Here is a 21,926-nt window from a genome sequence, read left to right as displayed (position 1 = left end):
GAATATTCTCCTACAAAGGAAGCAAGACTAGGACTCCACTTGTAATAGAGTAATCCTAATCCTACTAGGACTAGTCATGTAACCCGCCCCTTCAACATATATAAGGAGGGGCAGGGCACCCCAAGAGGGACAAAAAATAATCTCTGGGGCTAGACACAATAAGGAGAGGCGGCTTATGCGGCAACTCCATGAGGATCATAATGAGACCTAGCCACAAACAGCATGTAGGGTTATTACCGTACGGTGTTTCCTGGGGCCCGAAGCTGTCTAAATTCTTGTCTTGTGTTGCGTCTCTCGATTCTGATCAACCCCTCTCAAGCTACTACATAGATGCGTTGGCCTCACGACTAAGTCCTCACACTAGGACATCTGCCGTGACAATTCCACGACATGCTATGTGATGTGATATGGCCAAAAGGATGTGATGAATGATATATGTGATGTATGAGATTGATCATGTTCTTGTAATAGGAATCATGACTTGCATGTCGATGAGTATGACAACCGGCAGGAGCCATATGAGTTGTCTTAATTTATTGTATGACCTACGTGTCTATGAAAACGCCATGTAATTACTTTACTTTATTGCTAACCACTAGCCATAGTAGTAGAAGTAATAGTTGGCGACACAACTTCATGAAGACACGATGATGGAGATCATGGTGTCATGCCGGTGATGATGGTGATCATGCCGCGCCGCAAAGATGGAGATCAAAGGCGCAAGATGATATTGGCCATATCATGTCACTTTATGATTTGCATGTGTTGTTTATCATGTCTACATCTTATTTGCTTAGAACGACGGTAGCATAAATAAGATGATCCCTCACTAAAATTTCAAGAAATGTGTTCCCCCTAACTATGCACCGTTGCGAAGGTTCGTTGTTTCGAAGCACCACATGATGATCGGGTGTGATAGATTCTAACGTTCGCATACAATGGGTGTAAGCCAGATTTACACATGCGAAACACTTAGGTTGACTTGACGAGCCTAGCATGTACAGACATGGCCTCGGAACACGAGAGACCGAAAGGTCGAACATGAGTCGTATAGTAGATGCGATCAACATGGAGATGTTCATCATTGATGACTAGTCCGTCTCACGTGATGATCGGACACGGCCTAGTCGATTCAGATCATGTGTCACTTGGATGACTAGAGGGATGTCTATCTAAGTGGGAGTTCATTAAAAAATTTGATTAGATGAACTTAATTATCAGGAACTTAGTCTAAAATATCTTTACAATATGTCTTGTAGATCAAATGGCCCACGCTAATGTTGCCCTCAACTTCAACACATTCCTAGAGAAAACCAAGCTGAAAGACGATGATAGCAACTATATGGACTGGGTCCAAAACTTGCGGATCATCCTCATAGATGCCAAGAAAGCATATGTCCTTGAAGCACCACTAGGTGACGCGCCCATTTTCCCAGCAACTCAAGACGTTATGAACGCCTGGCAGTTGCGTAGTGATGATTACTCCCTGGTTCAGTGCGGCATGCTTTACAGCTTAGAACCGGGCTCCAAAAGCGTTTTGAGCGGCACGGAGCATATGAGATGTTCCAAGAGCTGAAAATGGTTTTCCAAGCTCATGCCTGGGTCGAGAGATATGAAGTCTCCGACAAGTTCTATAGTTGTAAGATGGAGGAAAACAGTTCTGTCAGCGAGCATATACTCAAAATGTATGGGTTGCACAACTGTTTGTCTCAGCTGGGAGTTAATCTTCCAGATGACTCGGTCATTGACAGGATCCTTTAGTCGCTCCCACCTAGCTACAAGAGCTTTGTGATGAACTACATTATGCAAGGGATGGAGAAGTCCATTCCTGAGTTATATTCAATGCTGAAATCAGCGGAGGTGGAAATCAAAAAGGAACATCAAGTGTTGATGGTGAATAAGACCACTAGTTTCAAGAAAGGCAAGGGTAAAAAGAACTTCAAGAAGGATGGCAAGGGAGTTGCCGCACCCGGTAAAACAGTTGCCGGGAAGAAGCCAAAGAATGGACCCAAGCCCGAGACTCAGTGCTTTTATTGCAAGGGAAATGGTCACTGGAAGCGGAACTGCCCCAAGTACTTCGTGGATAAGAAGGCCGGCAACGCCAAAGGTATATGTGATATACATGTTATTGATGTGTACCTTACCAATGCTCGTAGTAGCTCCTGAGTGTTTGATACCGGTGCGGTTGCTCATATTTGTAACTCAAAACAGGAGCTGTGGAATAAGCGGAGACTGGCAAAGGACGAGGTGACGATGCGTGTCGGGAATGGTTCCAAGGTCGATGTGATTGCCGTCGGCACGCTACCTCTACATTTACCTACGGGATTAGTTTTAAAGCTTAATAATTGTTATTTAGTGCCAGCTTTGAGCATGAACATTGTATCTTGATCTCGTTTAATGCGAGATGGCTACTCATTTAAATCCGAGAATAATGGTTGTTCTATTTATCAATGTTGAGGAACTCGGTAACTGGTAACTGCTCGGTCAGCTTAGGAGTAACGATTAATCGGTGAATCGGCCTATTAACTAGATTAATCGGTCGAACATTAATCGGTAGATTAAATAGGAATTTAGCACCATATATCCAAAAAATTATGTATTGTACCACACTCCCATGCTCCTAGCTATATGATATAGCAAAATATGGTACTATAGGCATATGAAAAATAAAAATCATAAACAAGATCACAAGAGGTAAAATTATTAACCCGTATATAGGAAATAACAAACAATATGCATCCAACATATCAAGATAAATATGCAGCCACACAGTATGCAATCCAACATGTCAATATAAATGGCAGCCACACAAATAGGGAATACAAAATAAATGGCAGCCACACAATATGCATCCACATGTAAAGATAAATAGCAGCCACACAAATAGGGAATAGCGAATATAATTCATAATAAGGTTCACAAGACGAATAGGTAACAAGGTCCAGATAAGTTTTCAGCCATATAGATAGAAATAGCCAAATAAGTAACATGCTAACAAGGTTCGGCCACACACATAGAAATAGGTATCAAGGTAATAAGGATTAAGAACATAAGGTTTGGGCACACAAATAGCAAGCAAAATAAGTTTATGATGAATGGCTCAAGGCTGCGGGGGCTCCTCCTCCTCATCATCATCTTTGTTTGCCATCACCCCATCATCATCGGACTCATAATCGATCTTATCATCCTCCATATCTACCTCATGATCAGATTCATCATCATCATCCTCAACGTATTCTTCAACTTCATGGAGTTCTCTAACTCGTGCACTCCTACGAAGCTCTGTAGGTTCGCTTTCCTCCATTGCTTCATCAATGATGTTGTATGGCACCCCCGTAGTGGGATCAAACTCATCATCAATGTATGCATCTTCACATATCCAATCTTGTGCTCGTGACGCATCTTCACCAAGAAGAACATCACTAGAAGAGGATAACTTCTTTCTTTTATCAATCATCCTTCCATTGAATTGGATATAAACTAGATTGTCCCTACGGGCCACATCTAGTTTATTTCTCCTCTTTGCATCTACCTGCAAAGTGAAAATGGAAGCCTCATGAAATAAATTGTGAGAAGAATATTCAGATTTGACTAATTGTGAGAAGAAATTCAGATTTGACTAATTGTGAGAAGTCTAAGAGTTACCATTTAAAAAGTGCTCCAATTTCTTTCACATCCGGATGAACTTGTGGTCAAGTTGAGTATCCTTATGGCCATGTGTTGCAATGTGGGAGTTTGTAATCCATAAGTTGACCACCAATCACCTACAATTTGAGACAAGTGAAATAACATGCAATCAGCCCATAATTTCATAAATGTCATAATAAGTTTTTTTTTGCTTTGAGAACATGCTTACCGGCATCGAAATTGTTATTCTCCATTGCTTTCAATGCAGCCACCTTCCCAAACATACCCTCTTTCTTTTTAAACTTGGTGAAGTCAATGTTAAACACCTTATTTTGCTTCATGTCATCATCATGATAAAATGTCTCCATGACTTCCATAAGCGCAACCACTACCTCTACATCCGTAAAGATGCTCGGGTCAGCACAACTATATTTGGGATTCAAGATGTATGCTGCCATGTGCAATGGAGAATCCAACCTCCCACTCATCTTGGTATTCATGGCATTAGTGATCACCAAATAGTCTTTTTCTGAATTTTCAACAACAACCTTGATTTCCCTTTTTGCACTTATTAGTTCTCCATACATAGAGGCCATAGATGGACCATCCCCATCAGCCAACCGAAGCACCTTCACCAATGGCTCAAAAACCTTGCAAGGTAACATAAAAATGATCAAATGAGTCATATAAGCACGTGCAAACAGCCCCAACATTAGAAATGCACAAGTTACAACTACAACTATGACTACTTGACTAGATGCAAACAGCCCCAACGTAGAAATACATAGATGCAAACACCCCAACATATGACTAGATGCAAACAGCCCCCATAAACATACCTTGATGCAAAGTGATACATTTTTCCAAAAGCCCTACTCATTATTGTGGCGTTGGCCGCCTTTCCTTTCACCGTTTTGTGTGCTTGCATGCTTCCCATTCATCACTACAAACCATTGCCCTTAGTTCTTTCTTTTTAGAAACCAAACTTTGCAACGTAAGAAATGCTAAGGCAAATCGTGTCACCCCCGGTGTAACAATGTATCTTTTTTTCGTGAAAGACCTCATCAAGGACAATGTTTTATGATGTGCATAAAGAAAAATTGTCATTTGCTTACCTTTGGTGATTGTAGGGCCAAATTGCTTCAGCTTCCCAACTGCTTCTACCATCAAATTGAGGGTGTGAGATGCACATGAGCTCCAAAAGATCTTTGGCCATTTTCCTTTGAGCATATCCTTTGCTCCCATGTTGTTGGAAGCATTGTCTATGACCACTTGCACAACATTTTCAGCACCTACAAGATGGAAAATCTCAAAATCAGCACCTACAACATTATGAAAATCAATGAATGAAAGTAAACTTGAGACTTCAAAAATCATACCAATTTTCTCAATGCACTCAACTACATAATTGAAGATGTATAGACTTGTGTGTGCATCCGCCGACTCCTCCTTTGATTCAAGGAAGGCAGTCCCTAACTTGCAATGCACGCACAAATTCATTATACTTCTTCTTTTCTTGTCGGTCCAAGCATCAGTCATGATAGAGCACCCGGTTTCCACCCTCTCAAGCTCATGTGGCTGCATCAAATCCTTTGTTCTTTCCACCTCTTGCAGCAACATCTTCTCTCGGAGCATATATTGGGAAGGTGGCTTCCATTTAGGACCAAACCGACCAAGGGCTTCACAAAACTGCTTGGAGTCATCATCATTGACAACATTGAAAGGAATATTTTTCTTGTACATCCATCTAGCCAAATATTGCCCTACCCTGTAAGCTTTCTCCTTATCAATTGCATCATTTATGTTCTGTTGGAACTTCTTCAATGGAATGGAAGGATCACTTGGCATCACATATTTATCAATAGGACCTGACTTGCGAGCTTCACCTTCTCCAATTGCATGAAGCTCTTCCTCGTTCTTGTCATCATCAACTTGAACGACAACCTCAGCACGTACTTCTTCATCATGTTTTTCTTTCAGCTTCTTCTTCTTTTGTGGTTCCTCATAAGCATCCTTACACCTTTTCTGCTGATCCGGTGTGGCCATATTGCAACTTTTCACGCTTCCCTTTACCTGCCCAATATGTTGCTTCATCCTATTGACGCCTCCACCCATCTCCTTTCCACACAACTTGCACTTCACTCGCTGTAGATCTAAAGGATTGATCAAGGTTGCCTCCCACCCCATGTCATTTGTTCTTTTGAGAGTATGAGAACTTGCAACGTTAGAGGCAACCGTAGACCCCTACAAATATATTGAATGAGCAAACATAATAAGTATCAATGAGCGATCTGTAGTTTTAAATAATTAATCTATAGTCTACAGATCATACCATAGAAAATCAGATTTGTTAGGACTTTAGAGTATGTCTATGGTAGCATAAGAAATCGCAGCTAGGCAACTATTGCATGTACAGATCCGCCCAAAATTAATATAACCTATACCTAACTTGCTAAACAACGAGTTCTTAATGTACAGATCATCCCACAATTAATATTTAATATACGCTAAGCAGAATATCCATGGATTATTAGTTCATTGCTACAATTAGAGTGTTTCTGCATTAACATTTTAACACATCAATAATTACTATAATAGACAGGCGTACATGGCTTGATGCTTAACAATCCATCCATCCGTCTACTAATTTACTGTAATTGGAGTGAGTGTCCATAGAATTTAGTTGGAACAACCCATCCATCTACTAATCTTAATTAGTTACATACTTACATTACATCTACTCCCCAAATAGATCATCAGGACTCATACATATTGATCAGTGATCACACTCACACATCTTACTGTATGGTTGTATGCAATTGGAAATTCAATCAATGACGTATCGGACCACAACGGCTACAGAGACTGAGAGGGGAAGAAGATGTTACCTTGCTCACCGGTGAAGCCATGGAGGAGAAGGGCGGCAGGGACAGCAGCAGGCAGTCGGGAGCAGATGGCGACCAGCCGCCGGGATAGAGATTGGGAAGAGCCCACGAGTGAAGGAGTCCGGCCGATGGATGGGAAGGAGGAGCAGGTAGGCTAGCGGCGGCCGGCGGGGCTACTGTAGCATGCAGCGGCGGAGCTACTTGACCGGGCGCCGGGGAGGACCTGCCAGCCGCCAGCCAGATCGGGGCTGGATGGGAAAAGGAGTGGGAGGGGCGCCAGGAGCCAAAACCTAGCTAATGTAGGAGGTAGGAGCGGGAGGGGGCTGAGCTGGCCAAAATATTGGGCTTTCGTTTCCATCGGTTAACTGGTCAAGGCGACTAGTCGGTCTGACAACCGATTACTCGGCCTGACAGGCCCGTTAATCGGCTTGGGCAGTTAACACCACGAATAGGCACTATTCGAGTCGGACACCTAGCGAGTAGAGATTAACTGGCCCGTTAACTGATTTATTCGCCGAATTCTTGAATAGTGCTATTTATATGAGAGATATGTTTTATGCTCATGCCCCGTTGGTCAATGGTTTATTCTTAATGAATCTCGAACGTAATGTTACACATATCCACAATGTGAATACCAAAAGATGTAAAGTTGATAACGATAGTCCCACATACTTGTGGCACTGCCGCCTTGGTCACATTGGTGTCAAGCGCATGAAGAAGCTCCATGCTGATGGACTTTTAGAGTCTCTCGATTATGAATCATTTGACACATGCGAACCATGCCTCATGGGCAAAATGACCAAGACTCCGTTCTTCGGAACAATGGAGCGAGCAACCAACTTACTAGAAATCATACATACTGATGTGTGTGGTCCAATGAGCGTTGAGGCTCGCGGAGGATATCGTTATGTTCTCACTCTCACTGATGACTTAAGTAGATATGGGTATGTCTACTTGATGAAACACAAGTCTGAGACCTTTGAAAAGTTCAAGAATTTCAGAATGAAGTAGAGAATCAACGTGACCGAAAGATAAAATTTTTACGATCAGATCGTGGAGGAGAATATTTAAGTCACGAATTTGGTACGCACCTAAGGAAATGTGGAATCGTTTCACAACTCACGCCGCCTGGAACACCTCAACGTAACGGTGTGTCCGAACATCGTAATCGCACTCTATTGGATATGGTGCAATCTATGATGTCTCTTACCGATTTACTGCTATCATTTTGGGGATACGCTCTAGAGACAACTACATTCACTTTAAATAGGGCACCATCTAAATCCGTTGAGACGACACCATATGAATTATGGTTTGGGAAGAAACCTAAGCTGTCGTTTCTAAAAGTTTGGGGATGCGATGCTTATGTCAAGAAACTTCAACCTGAAAAGCTCGAACCCAAGTCGGAAAAATGCGTCTTCATAGGATACCCTAAGGAAACCATTGGGTATACCTTCTACCTTAGATCCGAAGGCAAGATCTTTGTTGCCAAGAACAGATCCTTTCTGGAAAAAGAGTTTCTCTCGAAAGGAGTAAGTGGGAGGAAAGTAGAACTCGATGAAGTACTACCTCTTGAACCGGAAAGTAGTGCAGCTCAGGAAAATGTTCCTGTGGTGCCTACACCAACTGGAGAGGAAATTAATGATGATGATCAAGGTACTTCGGATCAAGTTGCTACTGAACTTCGTAGGTCCACAAGGACACGATCCACACCAGAGTGGTATGGCAACCCTGTCCTGGAAATCATGTTGTTAGACAACGGTGAACCTTCGAACTATGAAGAAGCGATGGCGGGCCCAGATTCCAACAAATGGCTTGAAGCCATGCAATCCGAGATAGGATCCATGTATGAAAACAAAGTATGGACTTTGACAGACTTGCCCGATGATCGGCGAGAGATAGAAAACAAATGGATCTTTAAGAAGAAGACGGACGCGGATGGTAATGTTACCATCTATAAAGCTCGACTTGTCGCTGAGGGTTATCGGCAAGTTCAAGGGGTTGACTACGATGAGACTTTCTCTCCCGTAGCGAAGCTGAAGTCCGTCTGAATCATGTTAGCATTTATCGCATACTAGGATTATGAGATATGGCAGATGGACGTCAAAACGTCATTCCTTAACGACTATCTTAAGGAAGAACTGTATATGATGCAGCCGGATGGTTTTGTCGATCCTAAGAATGCTAACAAGGTATGCAAGCTCCAGTGATCCATTTATGGGCTGGTGCAAGCATCTCGGAGTTGGAACATTCACTTTGATGAGATGATCAAAGCGTTTGGGTTTATGCAGACTTATGGAGAAGCCTGCGTTTACAAGAAAGTGAGTGGGAGCTCTGTAGCATTTCTCATATTATATGTAGATGACATACTTTTGATGGGAAATGATATAGAACTTTTGGACAACATTAAGGCCTACTTGAATAAGTGTTTTTCAATGAAGGACCTTGGAGAAGCTGCTTACATATTAGGCATCAAGATCTATAGGGATAGATCGAGAAGCCTCATAGGTCTTTCACAAAGCACATACCTTGATAAGATATTGAAGAAGTTCAAAATGGATTAGTCCAAGAAAGGGTTCTTGCCTGTATTGCAAGGTGTGAGATTGAGCTCCGCTCAATGCCCGACCACGGCAAAAGATAAAGAAGAGATGAGTGTCATCCCCTATGCCTCAGCCATAGGATCTATTATGTATGCCATGCTGTGTACCAGACCTGATGTAGACCTTGCCGTAAGTTTGGTAGGAAGGTACCAAAGTAATCCCGGCAAGGAACACTGGACAGCGGTCAAGAATATCCTGAAGTACCTGAAAAGGACAAAGGACATGTTTCTTGTTTATGGAGGTGACGAAGAGCTCGTCGTAAAGGGTTACGTCGATGCTAGCTTCGACACAGATCTGGATGACTCTAAGTCACAAACCGGATACGTGTATATGTTGAATCGTGGAGCAGTAAGCTGGTGCAGTTGCAAGCAGAGCGTCGTGGCGAGATCTACATGTGAAGCGGAGTACATGGCAGCCTCGGAGGCAGCACATGAAGCAATATGGATGAAGGAGTTCATCACCGACCTAGGAGTCATACCCAATGCGTCGGGGCCAATCACTCTCTTCTGTGACAACACTGGAGCTATTGCCCTTGTCAAGGAGCCCAGGTTTCACAAGAAGACCAGGCACATCAAGCGTCATTTCAACTCCATCCGTGGAAATGTTCAAGATGGAGACATAGATATTTGCAAAGTACATACAGATCTGAATGTTGCAGATCCGTTGACTAAACCTCTTCCGCGAGCAAAACATGATCAACACCAGAACTCTATGGGTGTTCGATTCATCACAATGTAACTAGATTATTGACTCTAGTGCAAGTGGGAGACTGTTGGAAATATGCCCTAGAGGCAATAATAAAAGGATTATTATTATATTTCCTTGTTCATGATAATTGTCTTTTATTCATGCTATAATTGTATTATCCGGAAATCGTAATACATGTGTGAATACTTAGACCACAACATGTCCCTAGTGAGCCTCTAGTTGACTAGCTCGTTGATCAACAGATAGTCATGGTTTCCTGAGCATAGCACAAAGATCGTGTAGTTCGTTTGCTAGAGCTTTTTCCAATGTCAAGTATCTTTTCCTTAGACCATGAGATTGTGTAACTCCCGGATACCGTAGGAGTGCTTTGGGTGTACCAAACGTCACAACATAACTGGGTGACTATAAAGGTGCACTACAGGTATCTCCGAAAGTGTCTGTTGGGTTGACACGGATCGAGACTGGGATTTGTCACTCCGTATGATGGAGAGGTATCTCTGGGCCCACTCGGTAATGCATCATCATAATGAGCTCAAAGTGACCAAGTGTCTGGTCACGGGATCATGCATTACGGTACGAGTAAAGTGACTTGCTGGTAACGAGATTGAACGAGATATTGGGATACCGACGATCGAATCTCGGGCAAGTAACGTACCGATTGACAAAGGGAATTGTATACGGGGTTGCTTAAATCCTCGATATCGTGGTTCATCCGATGAGATCATCGAGGAGCATGTGGGAGCCAACATGGGTATCCAGATCCCGCTGTTGGTTATTGACCGGAGAGCCGTCTCGGTCATGTCTACATGTCTCCCGAACCCGTAGGGTCTACACACTTAAGGTTCGGTGACGCTAGGGTTGAATGAATATGAGTATGCAGCAAACCAAAAGTTGTTCGGAGTCCCGGATGAGATCCCGGACGTCACGAGGAGTTCCGGAATGGTCCGGACGTAAAGAATTATATATGGGAAGTCGTTTTTCGGCCATCGGGAAAGTTTTGGGGGTTACCGGTATTGTACCGGGACCACCGGAGGGGTCTCGGGGGTCCATCGGGTGAGGCCACCCATCTCGGAGGGCCCCATGGGCTGAAGTGGGAGGGGAACCAGCCCTTGGTGGGCTGGTGCGCCCCCCTGCCCCCCCCCTCTGCGCCTAGGGTTGGGAACCCTAGGGATGGGGCGCCTCCACTTGCCTTGGGGGGCACTCCACCCCCATGGCCGCCGCCTCCCCTTGGAAGATCCCATCTCCAGGGCCGGCGCCCCCCTGGGGTCCCTATATAAAGAGGGGGGGGGAGGGCAGCCGCACCCTGACATCTGGCGCCTCCCTACCCCCTTGCTACACCTTCTCCTCCCGTAGTCGCTTGGCGAAGCCCTGCTGCATCCACCACCACGCTGTCGTGCTGCTGGATCTTCATCAACCTCTCCTTCCCCCTTGCTGGATCAAGAAGGAGGAGACGTCACGCTGACCGTACGTGTGTTGAACGCGGAGGTGCCGTCCGTTCGGCGCTAGGATCTCCGGTGATTTGGATCACGACGAGTACGACTCCCTCAACCCCGTTCTCTTGAACGCTTCCGCTCACGATCTACAAGGGTATGTAGATGCACTCCTCTCTCTCGTTGCTAGATGAACTTATAGATTGATCTTGGTGAACGTAGGAATTTTTTTATTTTATGCAACGTTCCCCAACACCCTGCCCCCATGGCCTCACTCCTCCTCGATGCCCCCTTCCAGATTCACTTCTCCTCCTTGCTCACTCGATCCCGGTGATCTGGACGAAGTCAGATGCCACGGCCACCATGACTGACCCCGTCCACATGGCCACTGCCCTCCCTGCTGGATAGGAGCTTGTCGAGGAGCTCCGAATGCCTCTGCTACTTCATCTGCGCCAACGAGATCAAGTCCAGCACCCCCAGATCGACGTCGTTGCCGTCTTCCTCAACCTCCGGCCACCGCGACATTGCCGTTCGATCCGCGCCGCCCCAAGCTCCCATGTCTTCCCCTAGGGTGCCATTGACACCGTCGTGATCTCCTCTTGCCTTTCCCTAGTTTCCCCTCTCGTTTGCTCTCGTTAGGTATTTCGCCGTGGCCGAGAACCGCCATCCTCCATGGCCATTGCAAGGGTAGCCACTGAGCTCCTCGAATTGACCCCGTGGCACATGCCCGCTCCTATGCGCGCCCATGCCCGAGCCTTCAGCTCTTCTTCCGCGCCCGCAGGGCCACTTCCTCTCTGGCTCTCCATGCCCACGCATGTGCCACATCGCGTTCGTCGTGCCCGCCATTGCCATCACGCTCGCCACAACCACCGCACCACTGTGTCCCGCGCAACGCACATCTTGGTCGTGCGTCACACTCTCGCTGGCTGCGCTTGCCCCGTCTGCTGCCGCCTATCCCTTCGCTCGCCCCGCTGTCGCGCCCCTGCCTCGCGCCGCCTCCTGTCGCGACCATCTTCTGCCGGTCGCCCCCTCAGCCACGCCGTCCGCATCTCTGCCCTCCACTATCGGCCGCTCGCCTCGCCTGCTGCGTGCTTCTTCCTGCTGCTCTACCACTGGTACGCTGTTGCGCCATGCCCTCGACACCGCCGTGGACAAACATGGTGGAGGGATTGTCAATGGAGTACGAGGAGGAGGTGGCGGAGAAGGTGTGGAGAGGCAAGAGGTCTAGGGTAGCGTCAACTGGCTGTGGTGGAGGTGATTATGCGAGAAGGAGCCGGAGCGGAAGGAGAGGTCACAATTGGAAAGAATCGCAAAAAAATCATAACTCGGAGATCTCATTCCAAAAAAATGCTAATATCGATGAGGGGTGATTTCCTTCAATAGGTGGAAAACATAGGAAATATTGTATGTTATTAAGGAAAGGTAAAAATTTAGGAAAGTTATGATTTTGAACTGATTTCTATGCAAATGGAGTTTTATTGTTTGGTAACATGATATCAGTACCTGCCCGTTTATGACGTGTCTGATTAGGAAAGTTTGCAAATGTTAAAAAACTATTTATTGGGAGGAAAGTTTGTGACGTGTCTGTTATTTGTTTCCTAAAACAAATTTCACTAATGAGAGAAATCGATTGATTTAGATAAGTTAGGAAAGTTAGATTCAAATCCATTATTTGTTTCTTAAAAAATTGTTATTTGTTTCCTAAGACAAACTGAACCAATAAAAGGAATCGATTGATATGAATAATTTAAGGAAGTTAGATCCGTGATTTGTTATACGTTAGAAAAGTCCTGGTTTTAATAAAGAGTGGAAAGAAAAATAAATCGATGGACCAGGATGGAAAGGGGTGGTGGGAGGAGAGACCAAAAAACCCACCGAAAATAAACCGTGGAGACTATTCACCAACTGCTCCATTAGAAGTAGAGATAATACTTGTTTTTTTAGGGGGAATCGCTATAGTACAAGCCCTGAGTCGCGTACACGCAAACGCTCCTTGTGGGCCGGCCAAGGTGCCTATGCGCGCATTTGCTCGTCAACCTGCCACATCGAGTGGCTCATAGGGATTCAAACGCTCACCCCCCACGGATTCTCGCTCAGATATTGATAGGCCCATATTTACAAATTTTCACGTGCCTTTCTCCCAACAGGGTTTTACTTTCGAAAAAACTAACGACCACACGTGTGGGCGTTTGCAGATCGCCCACACGCCTTTCTCACCACTCATTTTGCCACGTATGAATAGATGACATCAGTAGAAATCTTTTTGGTTTTTGGCTTAAAAATGTTTTATCTTCTAAATAAAAAAGCAAACTAAAAATCTGTTTTCACCATTAAATCCGTCTCGACGAGCTCTTCAAAACTAGACCCCATGTTGATATGTTTCGACGATTTTTTTTTGCTCAGAAGTTGCCATGATGTTTACACTATAGTTCCATAGTGCTTAAACTAAAGTTGCCATGTGGCAATTTTAGTTTATAGATCATAGCAATTTTAGTTTTTTGATGATGGCAATTCCAGTACTTTGACCATGAAAATATTTTTTTGTTGAACCATGGCAATTTTAAGTGCATGTATCATGGCAATTTTAGTTTATGGTGCATGGCAAGTCTAGTTTCTTAATTCTCCATTTTATAATATGTTAAAATTTACTTTTAAATGTAAAAGAAAATAGTTAAAACATATCATAGCAACTTCAGTGTAAATATCATGGCAATTAATGTGCAATAGACATGACAACTCTTAACCAATTTTTTTTCGCCGAAATATATCGATACGAGATCTAGTTTTGAAGATTTCGTCGCGAGGGATTTAATGGTGAAAACGGATCTTCAATCGGATTTTTCATTTAACAGATAAAACATTTTAAAAACTGAAAATCTGAAAAGATTCACGCATGCATTTATGCAATGACGTGACAATTTATTTGCATTAGAGACTTGTGGTGCGTCTCCTTTCCTGCCACACGTGTGGCAGTTATCGACGTTCTTTACTTTTATCTGACTTTTTAGGATGGAATATTTTTAAAAAGTCTGGAACATTTTTTAAATTCATTCATATTTTCTGAATAGGGGAATAATTTTAAATTCCCTTTCTAAAATTTGAGATTTTTTGAATTGGCAACTTTTTAATCGACAATATTTTTTGGAAATTTGGAAAGAATTTTTTAAATCCATGAAAATTTTCTGAATTGGCAAATATTTAGAGGAAATTTGGGGAAAATCAAATTCATGAACAGTTTTTGAATCGACAGATATTTTTGTAATTTGGTGCTTTATAGAAATTCCTGAATTTTTTTTTGAATTCCTGAGCATTTTTCAAATTTCATAATTTTTTTGAAATATGGGAATATTTTTTCCAATTTGTGAACATTTTTTGACATACACTTCAATTTCGAATTCATGAATTTTTTTAAATGTGAGAACATTTTTTGAAATCCAAGAATATTATTTAATTGGTGAATATTTTTCTAATATGTGATTTTTAATTTTTTGTATATTTTTTAAATTCGTCAAGAAAAGTTGAATTTCAAAACTTAGTGTGAAATCCCAACTTTTTTGAAAAGGAGGAAAAAACAGAAAATAAAAGAAAAACCGAAGAAAAGAAAGGAAGAAAGGACTGGGGCGCCTCCTCCTGCAACGGGCCCGCCCAAAGCGCGCGCGTCGGGTGCGCGTTTGTTGCGCCCTCGCCGCGCGCCGCCCTATGCGCTAAATAGGACTATAGGAGCTCCCCGATCCCCACTCCCCCCCGAGCCGGAGATCGGAAGGGAATCAAAACCGCGCCGGCGGCTACTGCCCGAGGTCAGGGAATCGGCGACGGAGGCTCCGTGTCTTGGTGGAAGCAGAAATGGCGATGCGGAGGAGGCTGCCGCAGTTCCAGGCCCTCCTCGCGCAGCAAGCCCTCCGCAGCGCCTTCCCAAAACCCAGACCCCTACCCAGCCCTCACAGCCGCCTCCTCCACTGCCCCTCCACGCCAGCAGCCGCCTCCAGCTCCCCGCTGTCCCACTCCCTCTGGCGCAGCCCAGGCAGCGCCGGTACGCTCCTGCCGGTCAGCGCGGCGGCCGTTGCGGCGGCCGCCCGGGCCGCCGCCCGGGCCGCCGCCAAGCGGTGGCTGACCGCGCGCGCCGCTGGGTCGCTCGAGCTCTTCTCGCTGCAGCGGAGGAGGTCCTCGGACTTGCTCTCTTCGTCCTCCACATTCCTCCGCCGCGTACCCTGGTGAGGTTTTGGCTGGTGGTACGACTTAATTACAAGGGGAAGTTTTGGGTTGTTTGGTCATTTTGGTTTTCGTGTCTCCTGAAGGGGGCGCTGGCTACCATCAGCAGACGGGATGGTGTTGATGCTTATGGGCGCGAATGTGGCCGTCTACATGCTCTGGCACATGGCCAGTCCGGATTTCATGAAGGAACATTTCTCGGTTAGTGATCAATCAAAGGGACCTTGCTTTGATTTCACAAGTGGTTGTTGAAGTGTAATTTGATGAATGTTGCGATAAGCAGATTTCGCTGGACAATCTCAAGAGCGGGCGGTTGCACACATTGCTCACTAATGCCTTCAGCCACTATGACTCAGGTCACCTCTTCGGCAATATGATGAGTCTCTACTTCTTCGGTTCAAGTGTAAGAAGTTCACTCTTTGTCTATTGTTGCATTGCGGAAAGATGCTTTGAATGTGATATGAGTACAATGCACATACATACATACCTAGTTTCCCCTGAGTGCACCACCTTGTGGTAAAACATCAAACATGCTCACCTACACTTCCTGAAAATCCAATGTAAAAGGTGTGTAACACACTATTTACTTCCCCAACCATGTGACATTAGCTTATCTATGTTCTTTTCACACCAACATCATCTTGTTGAATTTAAAACTGAGACATGACCAAGGAATAGCCACAATAATGTATGGTTAATAAAATGCTTTTGTGCACTGGACCCTTCTGTTGGATTAGAATACTAGTCGCCTACCCACGTGCCTGCAGGGGCTAGCGACTTTGAAACGAATTCACAAAGAAGTTTTGGATTAACTTTACTATGGATGGAAGCTTGTAGGAAGTAGAAACATAAAATTAGATAATTTACAAGCATTATAAAACATGTTATTAAAAAATTCTGCATTATTAGTTTGTTAATAACCATATGGTAAATAATTGTATTTATTTGTTCAATTTCTGATTAGCTTTGAGCATGCGTCCTTTATTTCCAATCCACCTGTGTCATTTTCCAGTTGTATACTTGTGTTGCTGTTATAAGCAATTGTTTCACCAAAATTGTGGTGCCTGATCAATGTATCTTATTGAGACTCATGTTTCCGAAATTAATATTACTAGCAAAAGAGCCCGTGCGTTGCAACGGGAGAAAACGATACCACATGCCCGTAAGGCCGTAACCCAATAAGCATGAGTCAAACCCCAATAGGTCCATGTTCTTTATTTCAACATGACATCCCATCTGTGTTGCTGTTTTTCAATCGTCCCATTCTCGCATACGATGATCATAGTGCTTACAGAACCACAACACGTTTGAATGTGGTAATCCTAAGCCGTCTCACTCTTGGCATGAGATTAGTTATTTTCTCCCTTGTTAGGTTTCTTTCGCCTCCAATTTTGTTTGTCTAGGTGTTCACTTGCAATCCAGATTGGTGCCGGTACGAAAGAAAGACAGAAAGAAAGACGGATCGTGTGCTATTGATTAAAGTTGCACCCCAAATAGCATTTTAAAAATGGTTAAGAGGTAAAAATAACATCATATTCCGATTCTACACATTTTTTAAGCAAATTTCATATATGACATGTTAAAATTGGAATTATGGTTTAAAAGATATGGATATTTCAAAAAGAAAAAACGTTTGTTCTAGGTGGACTGCAGGTTAATTACCATAAAAGACATGGTGGTTTGGTAAAAAAAAAAGCAAAAATGATTCGTTTTGTCACTTAAAAGTAAACTGTGGGTTAATTACCGGAAAGTGTAGTTTTTTTTTGGTAAAATCAGAAAAACGATTTGTTTGGCCACTTAAAATAGGACTGCGGGTTGATTCTTTGAAACATAAGGGGGTTTTATGTAAAAATGCATGACGGATGGGCAGAAACACTAGTCCCGTTATCTGGACATGTATAGATTAGTGCCCCAATTGCAGTTGCTTATCTGGACATGTATGTGGTCTGTCTGCCATAAGATTTCACGGATCAATTTAACTGAAATGTATACATAAACCAATGTTGGTTCAAGTGACATGGGAGAAGGACATAAGAATCTGCGCAACCACTTTGGAAATAAACTTTTAGAATGCATTTGTGAATTTGCATTGGTTATTGTTTGTTATTATATTGTACATAACTATTTCTACAGGTGTCGCTTAATTAGACATATGTATTATATTTCAGGGATAGATCTAATTAGAAGAGATGCACATGTCTTCCATCTATAAAAGATGAGGGCATTTCAATTTTTATTATTATTGGTGGCAGGTGACACAAATCAAATTGGAATACACACACAATGTTCTATCAGTAACACAAACCAGGCCATATATAATACAAATGGAGAGCTTGCTGTTTTCTCCTTTCTGAAAGAATGCAGGATCTTGTACTCTTTTTGTCCATCACAGATAGGTATCTTGAATATTGTAAGTGAAAGTATTTTTATAATCTTTTGCTATGAATTTATGAATCTGAATAGCTAACTTAGTAACTTCAGTTCAAATTATATCAGTTTAAAGTTTCAAAAAAATGATGTTACCTTTTCTTCTAAGCAAGTGTATTCCACAAGATGTTTTCTTTCGCTTATAATTTGCATAATTGTATGTATGCTTCAACTATAATACTCCTATATATTCTATAACACAAAAATATTCTTAGGAGTGAAAGCGTGTTGTATCCTTGCATGAGGTCACAAATTTCCTTGGACGCTAGGCTTGTTGGCAGTATGACGCAAGTAAAATTTCATGATGACTTGAATGAAACGGTTGAACTCTGGTCACTTTGGCAAAAGATGTAAGGTTGATAATGATAGTCCCACATACTTGTGGCACTGCCGTCTTGGTCACATTGGTGTCAAGCGCATGAAGAAACTCCGTGCAGATGGACTTTTGGAGTCTCTTGATTATGAATCATTTGACACATGCGAACCATGCCTCATGGGCAAAATGACCAAGACTGCATTCTCCGAAGCAATGGAGCGAGCAACCAACTTATTGGAAATCATACATACTGATGTGTGCGGTCCAATGAGCGTTGAGGCTCGCGGTGGCTATCGTTATGTTCTCATCCTCACTGATGACTTAAGTAGATATGGATATGTCTACTTAATGAAACACAAGTCTGAGACCTTTGAAAAGTTCAAGGAATTTTAGAGTGAGGTTGAGAATCAACGTGATGGAAAATAAAGTTCTTACGATCAAATCATGGAGGAGAATATTTGAGTCACGAGTTTGGCATGCACTTAAGGAAATGTGGAATTGTTTCACAGCTCACACCGCCTGGAACACCGCAGTGTAATGGTGTGTCCGAACGTGGTAATCACACTCTATTGGATATGGTGCGATCTATGATGTCTCTCACCGATCTACCGCTATCATTTTGGGGTTATGCTTTAGAGACTGCTGCATTCACTTTAAATTGGGCTCCGTCAAAATCCGTTGAGACGACACTTTATGAATTATGGTTTGGGAAGAAACCTAAGCTGTCGTTTCTGAAAGTTTGGGGATGCAATGCTTATGTCAAGAAACTTCAACCTGAAAAGCTCGAACCCAAGTCAGAAAAATGCATCTTCATAGCATACCCTAAGGAAACTATTGGGTATATGTTGGGGATATGACTATCAGGCATGACCCACAAGGAGGGGCCGGGTCATCCCTATGATGATTCATCTCCATGAAGCCCAAGAGTGTAATGGCGGTTCATAGATAGGCTGAGTAGAGGGCCCAAGCCCAAAGGCGGCTTAAGGCCCACGGTTGTAAACCGCCATGTATCTATGACTTGTATTGTAAGGCATATGTAATTGGTCTCCGAGCCGGACACATTACATGAGCCGGCCGGGACTCTGTAGACCACAGGGCGTCAACCCGTGTATATAAGGGGACGACCCGGCGACGGCTTAGGGGAAGAAAAGAAGAGATCGAGAGGCAGGTTAAGCGTATTCGCTCCCTGGTCATCGAAACTCTAGCAATACCACCTCAAACTGGATTAGGCCTTTACCTTCACCGCAAGGGGCCGAACCAGTATAATTCCTCATGTCCTTTGTCCCGTTTAACCCCTTTAAGCTAACCTCATTACGTTGACTCCATGACTAAGTCCTCACCCTAGGACATCTAACGTGACAATTCCACGATAGTTGGCACCCACCGTGGGGCTATCTCATGATGGTTTAAAGTTCTTAGAGGGCAACTTCGAAGGGCTCAAGGGATACGCTGTGGGCCGTATGACCAAGAGTCATCACGGCAAGCTCTACATCAATGACGCAGGCTGGGGCCCCGAGGCCGGATCAGTTGAGTATGGGTACCAGGTCCCCTTCAGCGGAATTAACATCTTCATTGGCAAGATCAGCGAACCGGGTCCTAAGCCGGACACCTGCACCGACATCATCGAGACGGCTCAGCGTGCAAGACCTGCCCGGGTTCAGCCCGCCATAAAACGTGCCTTCATGGGATTCATTAACAGTGCAGAATCTGAATCGGTATCTAACGGTGAGATGGTTGTCTATTCAGATGGCGAGTGATCCACCGGTGAGACCGAGTCATTGTACCAACTGCAAGATGGCCGGCTTGGGGGCTGTTTCGAGGGCGAGAGTATTCCGGACCCCTATGAGCCACCGAACCGGGTTGCAATCTTCATGGCCGGTACGCAGCCGGTACAACATTCTTCAACTATAGCGGCACTAATTTCCGGATCAGCAACGGCGATGGCAGCTGGGGAAGGAGGCCCTGTGCGTCCGCCGGCTCAGGCCTTAACTGATTTGCTGGCTAAGCTGACAACATTGTTGACAACGGTGGTTAACCCGACGGATTAGGATCAGCACAATGCGGCGGTTGCAAAATTGCGTGATGAGATAGCGCATGCCAAGGAGGAGCTGAACGTGGAAAACGCAAGGATGGTGGAGGAGCAAGCCGCTTTGGATGCCAAGGCACATCGGATTGAGTCAGAGTCATACCGACTCATGCTATATCAGAATGCTTCAAATGATGTCATGAGAAGGAGGCATCGGAGTCATTTGCCCCCGGTTTACGAGGCAAGAAACCTCTTTAACACGTCAGGAGCAGGAACCAGTAACCCGACAATAGTAAACTGGGTCGAGACACCCGGGACGGGCACGCCAGTTCAGCCACGTATGATGGACCCGCCTCGTCAGAGCAATAACCCGCCGCAGCACGTGCCGACGCTGCCGGGTCATTACTCTAACCCTTTGGATAACATGATTGCTGCAGCATCACGATTGGTGGCTCTCCTGATTGAAGGTGAATCTCTGACAGCAGTTGACACGCGGAGAGCTAGAGAGCTCCTTCACACTGCTTTGGTTCAGCAGCAGGCTTATTCTTACAGTCGTGACATGATTCATTCCACCCCTCGCCCGAGCCGGAGTTACAGCAGGCATATCGATGAACCGGCTGTGTCAAGCAGTGGACAGAACCATAACCCGCCCCGAGGGCATAACTCGGCTGGCGGGGGTGCTGGTGCTCAAAACATGGTGGATCAAGGTAGAGCACGTCGGGAGGCCGAGCTGGCGGCTCAACATGCGGCCCGTCAATTTTCTCCGGCTTGTCCGACGACTTTGATAGAGCCGAGCATGACCTCTAGGAATTTGGGCGTGCCGTGTTTGGTGTCGGCTCTGCGCAATGAGCGACTGCCCAAGGATTTCAAGGGTCCTTGCAAAGTGCCTAACTACACAGCTGACTTACCCCCTAAGGCATGGATAGCGAGTTATGACATGTCCATGGAGTTGCTGGATGTTAGTGAAGCTGCGTGTGCCAAATATTTCCCACTGATGTTGGAGGGGACGGCCCGTACTTGGTTAAAGGGGCTCCCTGCCAACTCTATTGGATCATGGGCTGAGTTAAAGGCCCAGTTTATCCAGAACTTTAAAGATACATGCAAGCAGCCTATGTCAATTGTAGATTTAGCCTCATGTGTCCAAGAAGAAGGGAAATCGATGACTCATTGGGTGCGCCGGGTCTCAACGATCCTGCACTCGTCAGATCGCATCAAGGTCGACTCAGCGGTCTTAGTGTTAGAAAGCAATTGCTGTTTCACGCCCCTGAAGAAGAAATTGGGACGGCTCAAGCGCCACTGCAATGACATGGGGACGCTCATGGCGGCTCTGGTTAAGTATGCTGACTCTGATGGTACCAAGGACCCCAAGTCTGATGATGACAAGTCGGGAAAGGGAAAGAAGAGCAGCAACACCAAGGGGCAGCAGCATAACCTGGAAAACCAAGGAGGCAATGGTAAGCACAAGGCTAATAATAGTTTTGACTTTGTGGATAACACCAATGTGCAGAATAATGGTCAGCACTGGAAGGGTAAACCGCCCCCGCAGACTGGACATTCAAGCATCAATCTTGAGCAGCTGTTAAATCAGCCCTGCCCAAGACACGGGACGTGAGAGAAGCCGTCTGGGCACCTCTGGAAAGATTGCTTCATCATGAAGGAGTTCAAAAATTCGAATTTTTACCAAGACGGTCATGGGAC

The 21,926-nt window shown here is 44.5% G+C and overlaps 1 protein-coding gene and 1 pseudogene across 1 annotated transcript; one reads left to right on the top strand and one right to left on the bottom strand.

Moving 5' to 3' along the window:
* Positions 1 to 3,100: 3,100 nt before the first annotated feature.
* LOC119282798 lies at positions 3,101 to 3,717 on the bottom strand (annotated as a pseudogene).
* An 11,245-nt stretch (positions 3,718 to 14,962) lies between these two features.
* Positions 14,963 to 17,884, top strand: LOC119281547 (RHOMBOID-like protein 12, mitochondrial). Its single transcript, XM_037562044.1, has 4 exons — positions 14,963 to 15,461; positions 15,546 to 15,660; positions 15,743 to 15,862; positions 17,712 to 17,884. The coding sequence occupies exons 1-4, from the start codon at positions 15,094 to 15,096 to the stop codon at positions 17,811 to 17,813; spliced, it is 705 nt and encodes a 234-aa protein (XP_037417941.1). The 5' UTR covers positions 14,963 to 15,093; the 3' UTR covers positions 17,814 to 17,884.
* The last annotated feature ends 4,042 nt before the right edge of the window (positions 17,885 to 21,926 follow it).

Source organism: Triticum dicoccoides, chromosome 3B, assembly GCF_002162155.2.
Source record: "Triticum dicoccoides isolate Atlit2015 ecotype Zavitan chromosome 3B, WEW_v2.0, whole genome shotgun sequence".
NCBI classification, from domain to species: Eukaryota; Viridiplantae; Streptophyta; class Magnoliopsida; order Poales; family Poaceae; genus Triticum; species Triticum dicoccoides.
The sequence above is the reverse complement of the archived record's forward strand: the minus strand, read 5'-3'. Positions and strand labels throughout refer to the sequence as shown.

Coding starts and splice junctions, on each gene's coding strand:
- LOC119281547 (XM_037562044.1), top strand. CDS start 15,094: ATGGCGATGCGGAGGAGGCTGCCGCAGTTCCAGGCCCTCCTCGCGCAG. Junction 15,661..15,742: donor TCATGAAGGAACATTTCTCG/GTTAGTGATCAA, acceptor TGCGATAAGCAG/ATTTCGCTGGACAATCTCAA. Junction 15,863..17,711: donor TCTACTTCTTCGGTTCAAGT/GTAAGAAGTTCA, acceptor TATTGGTGGCAG/GTGACACAAATCAAATTGGA.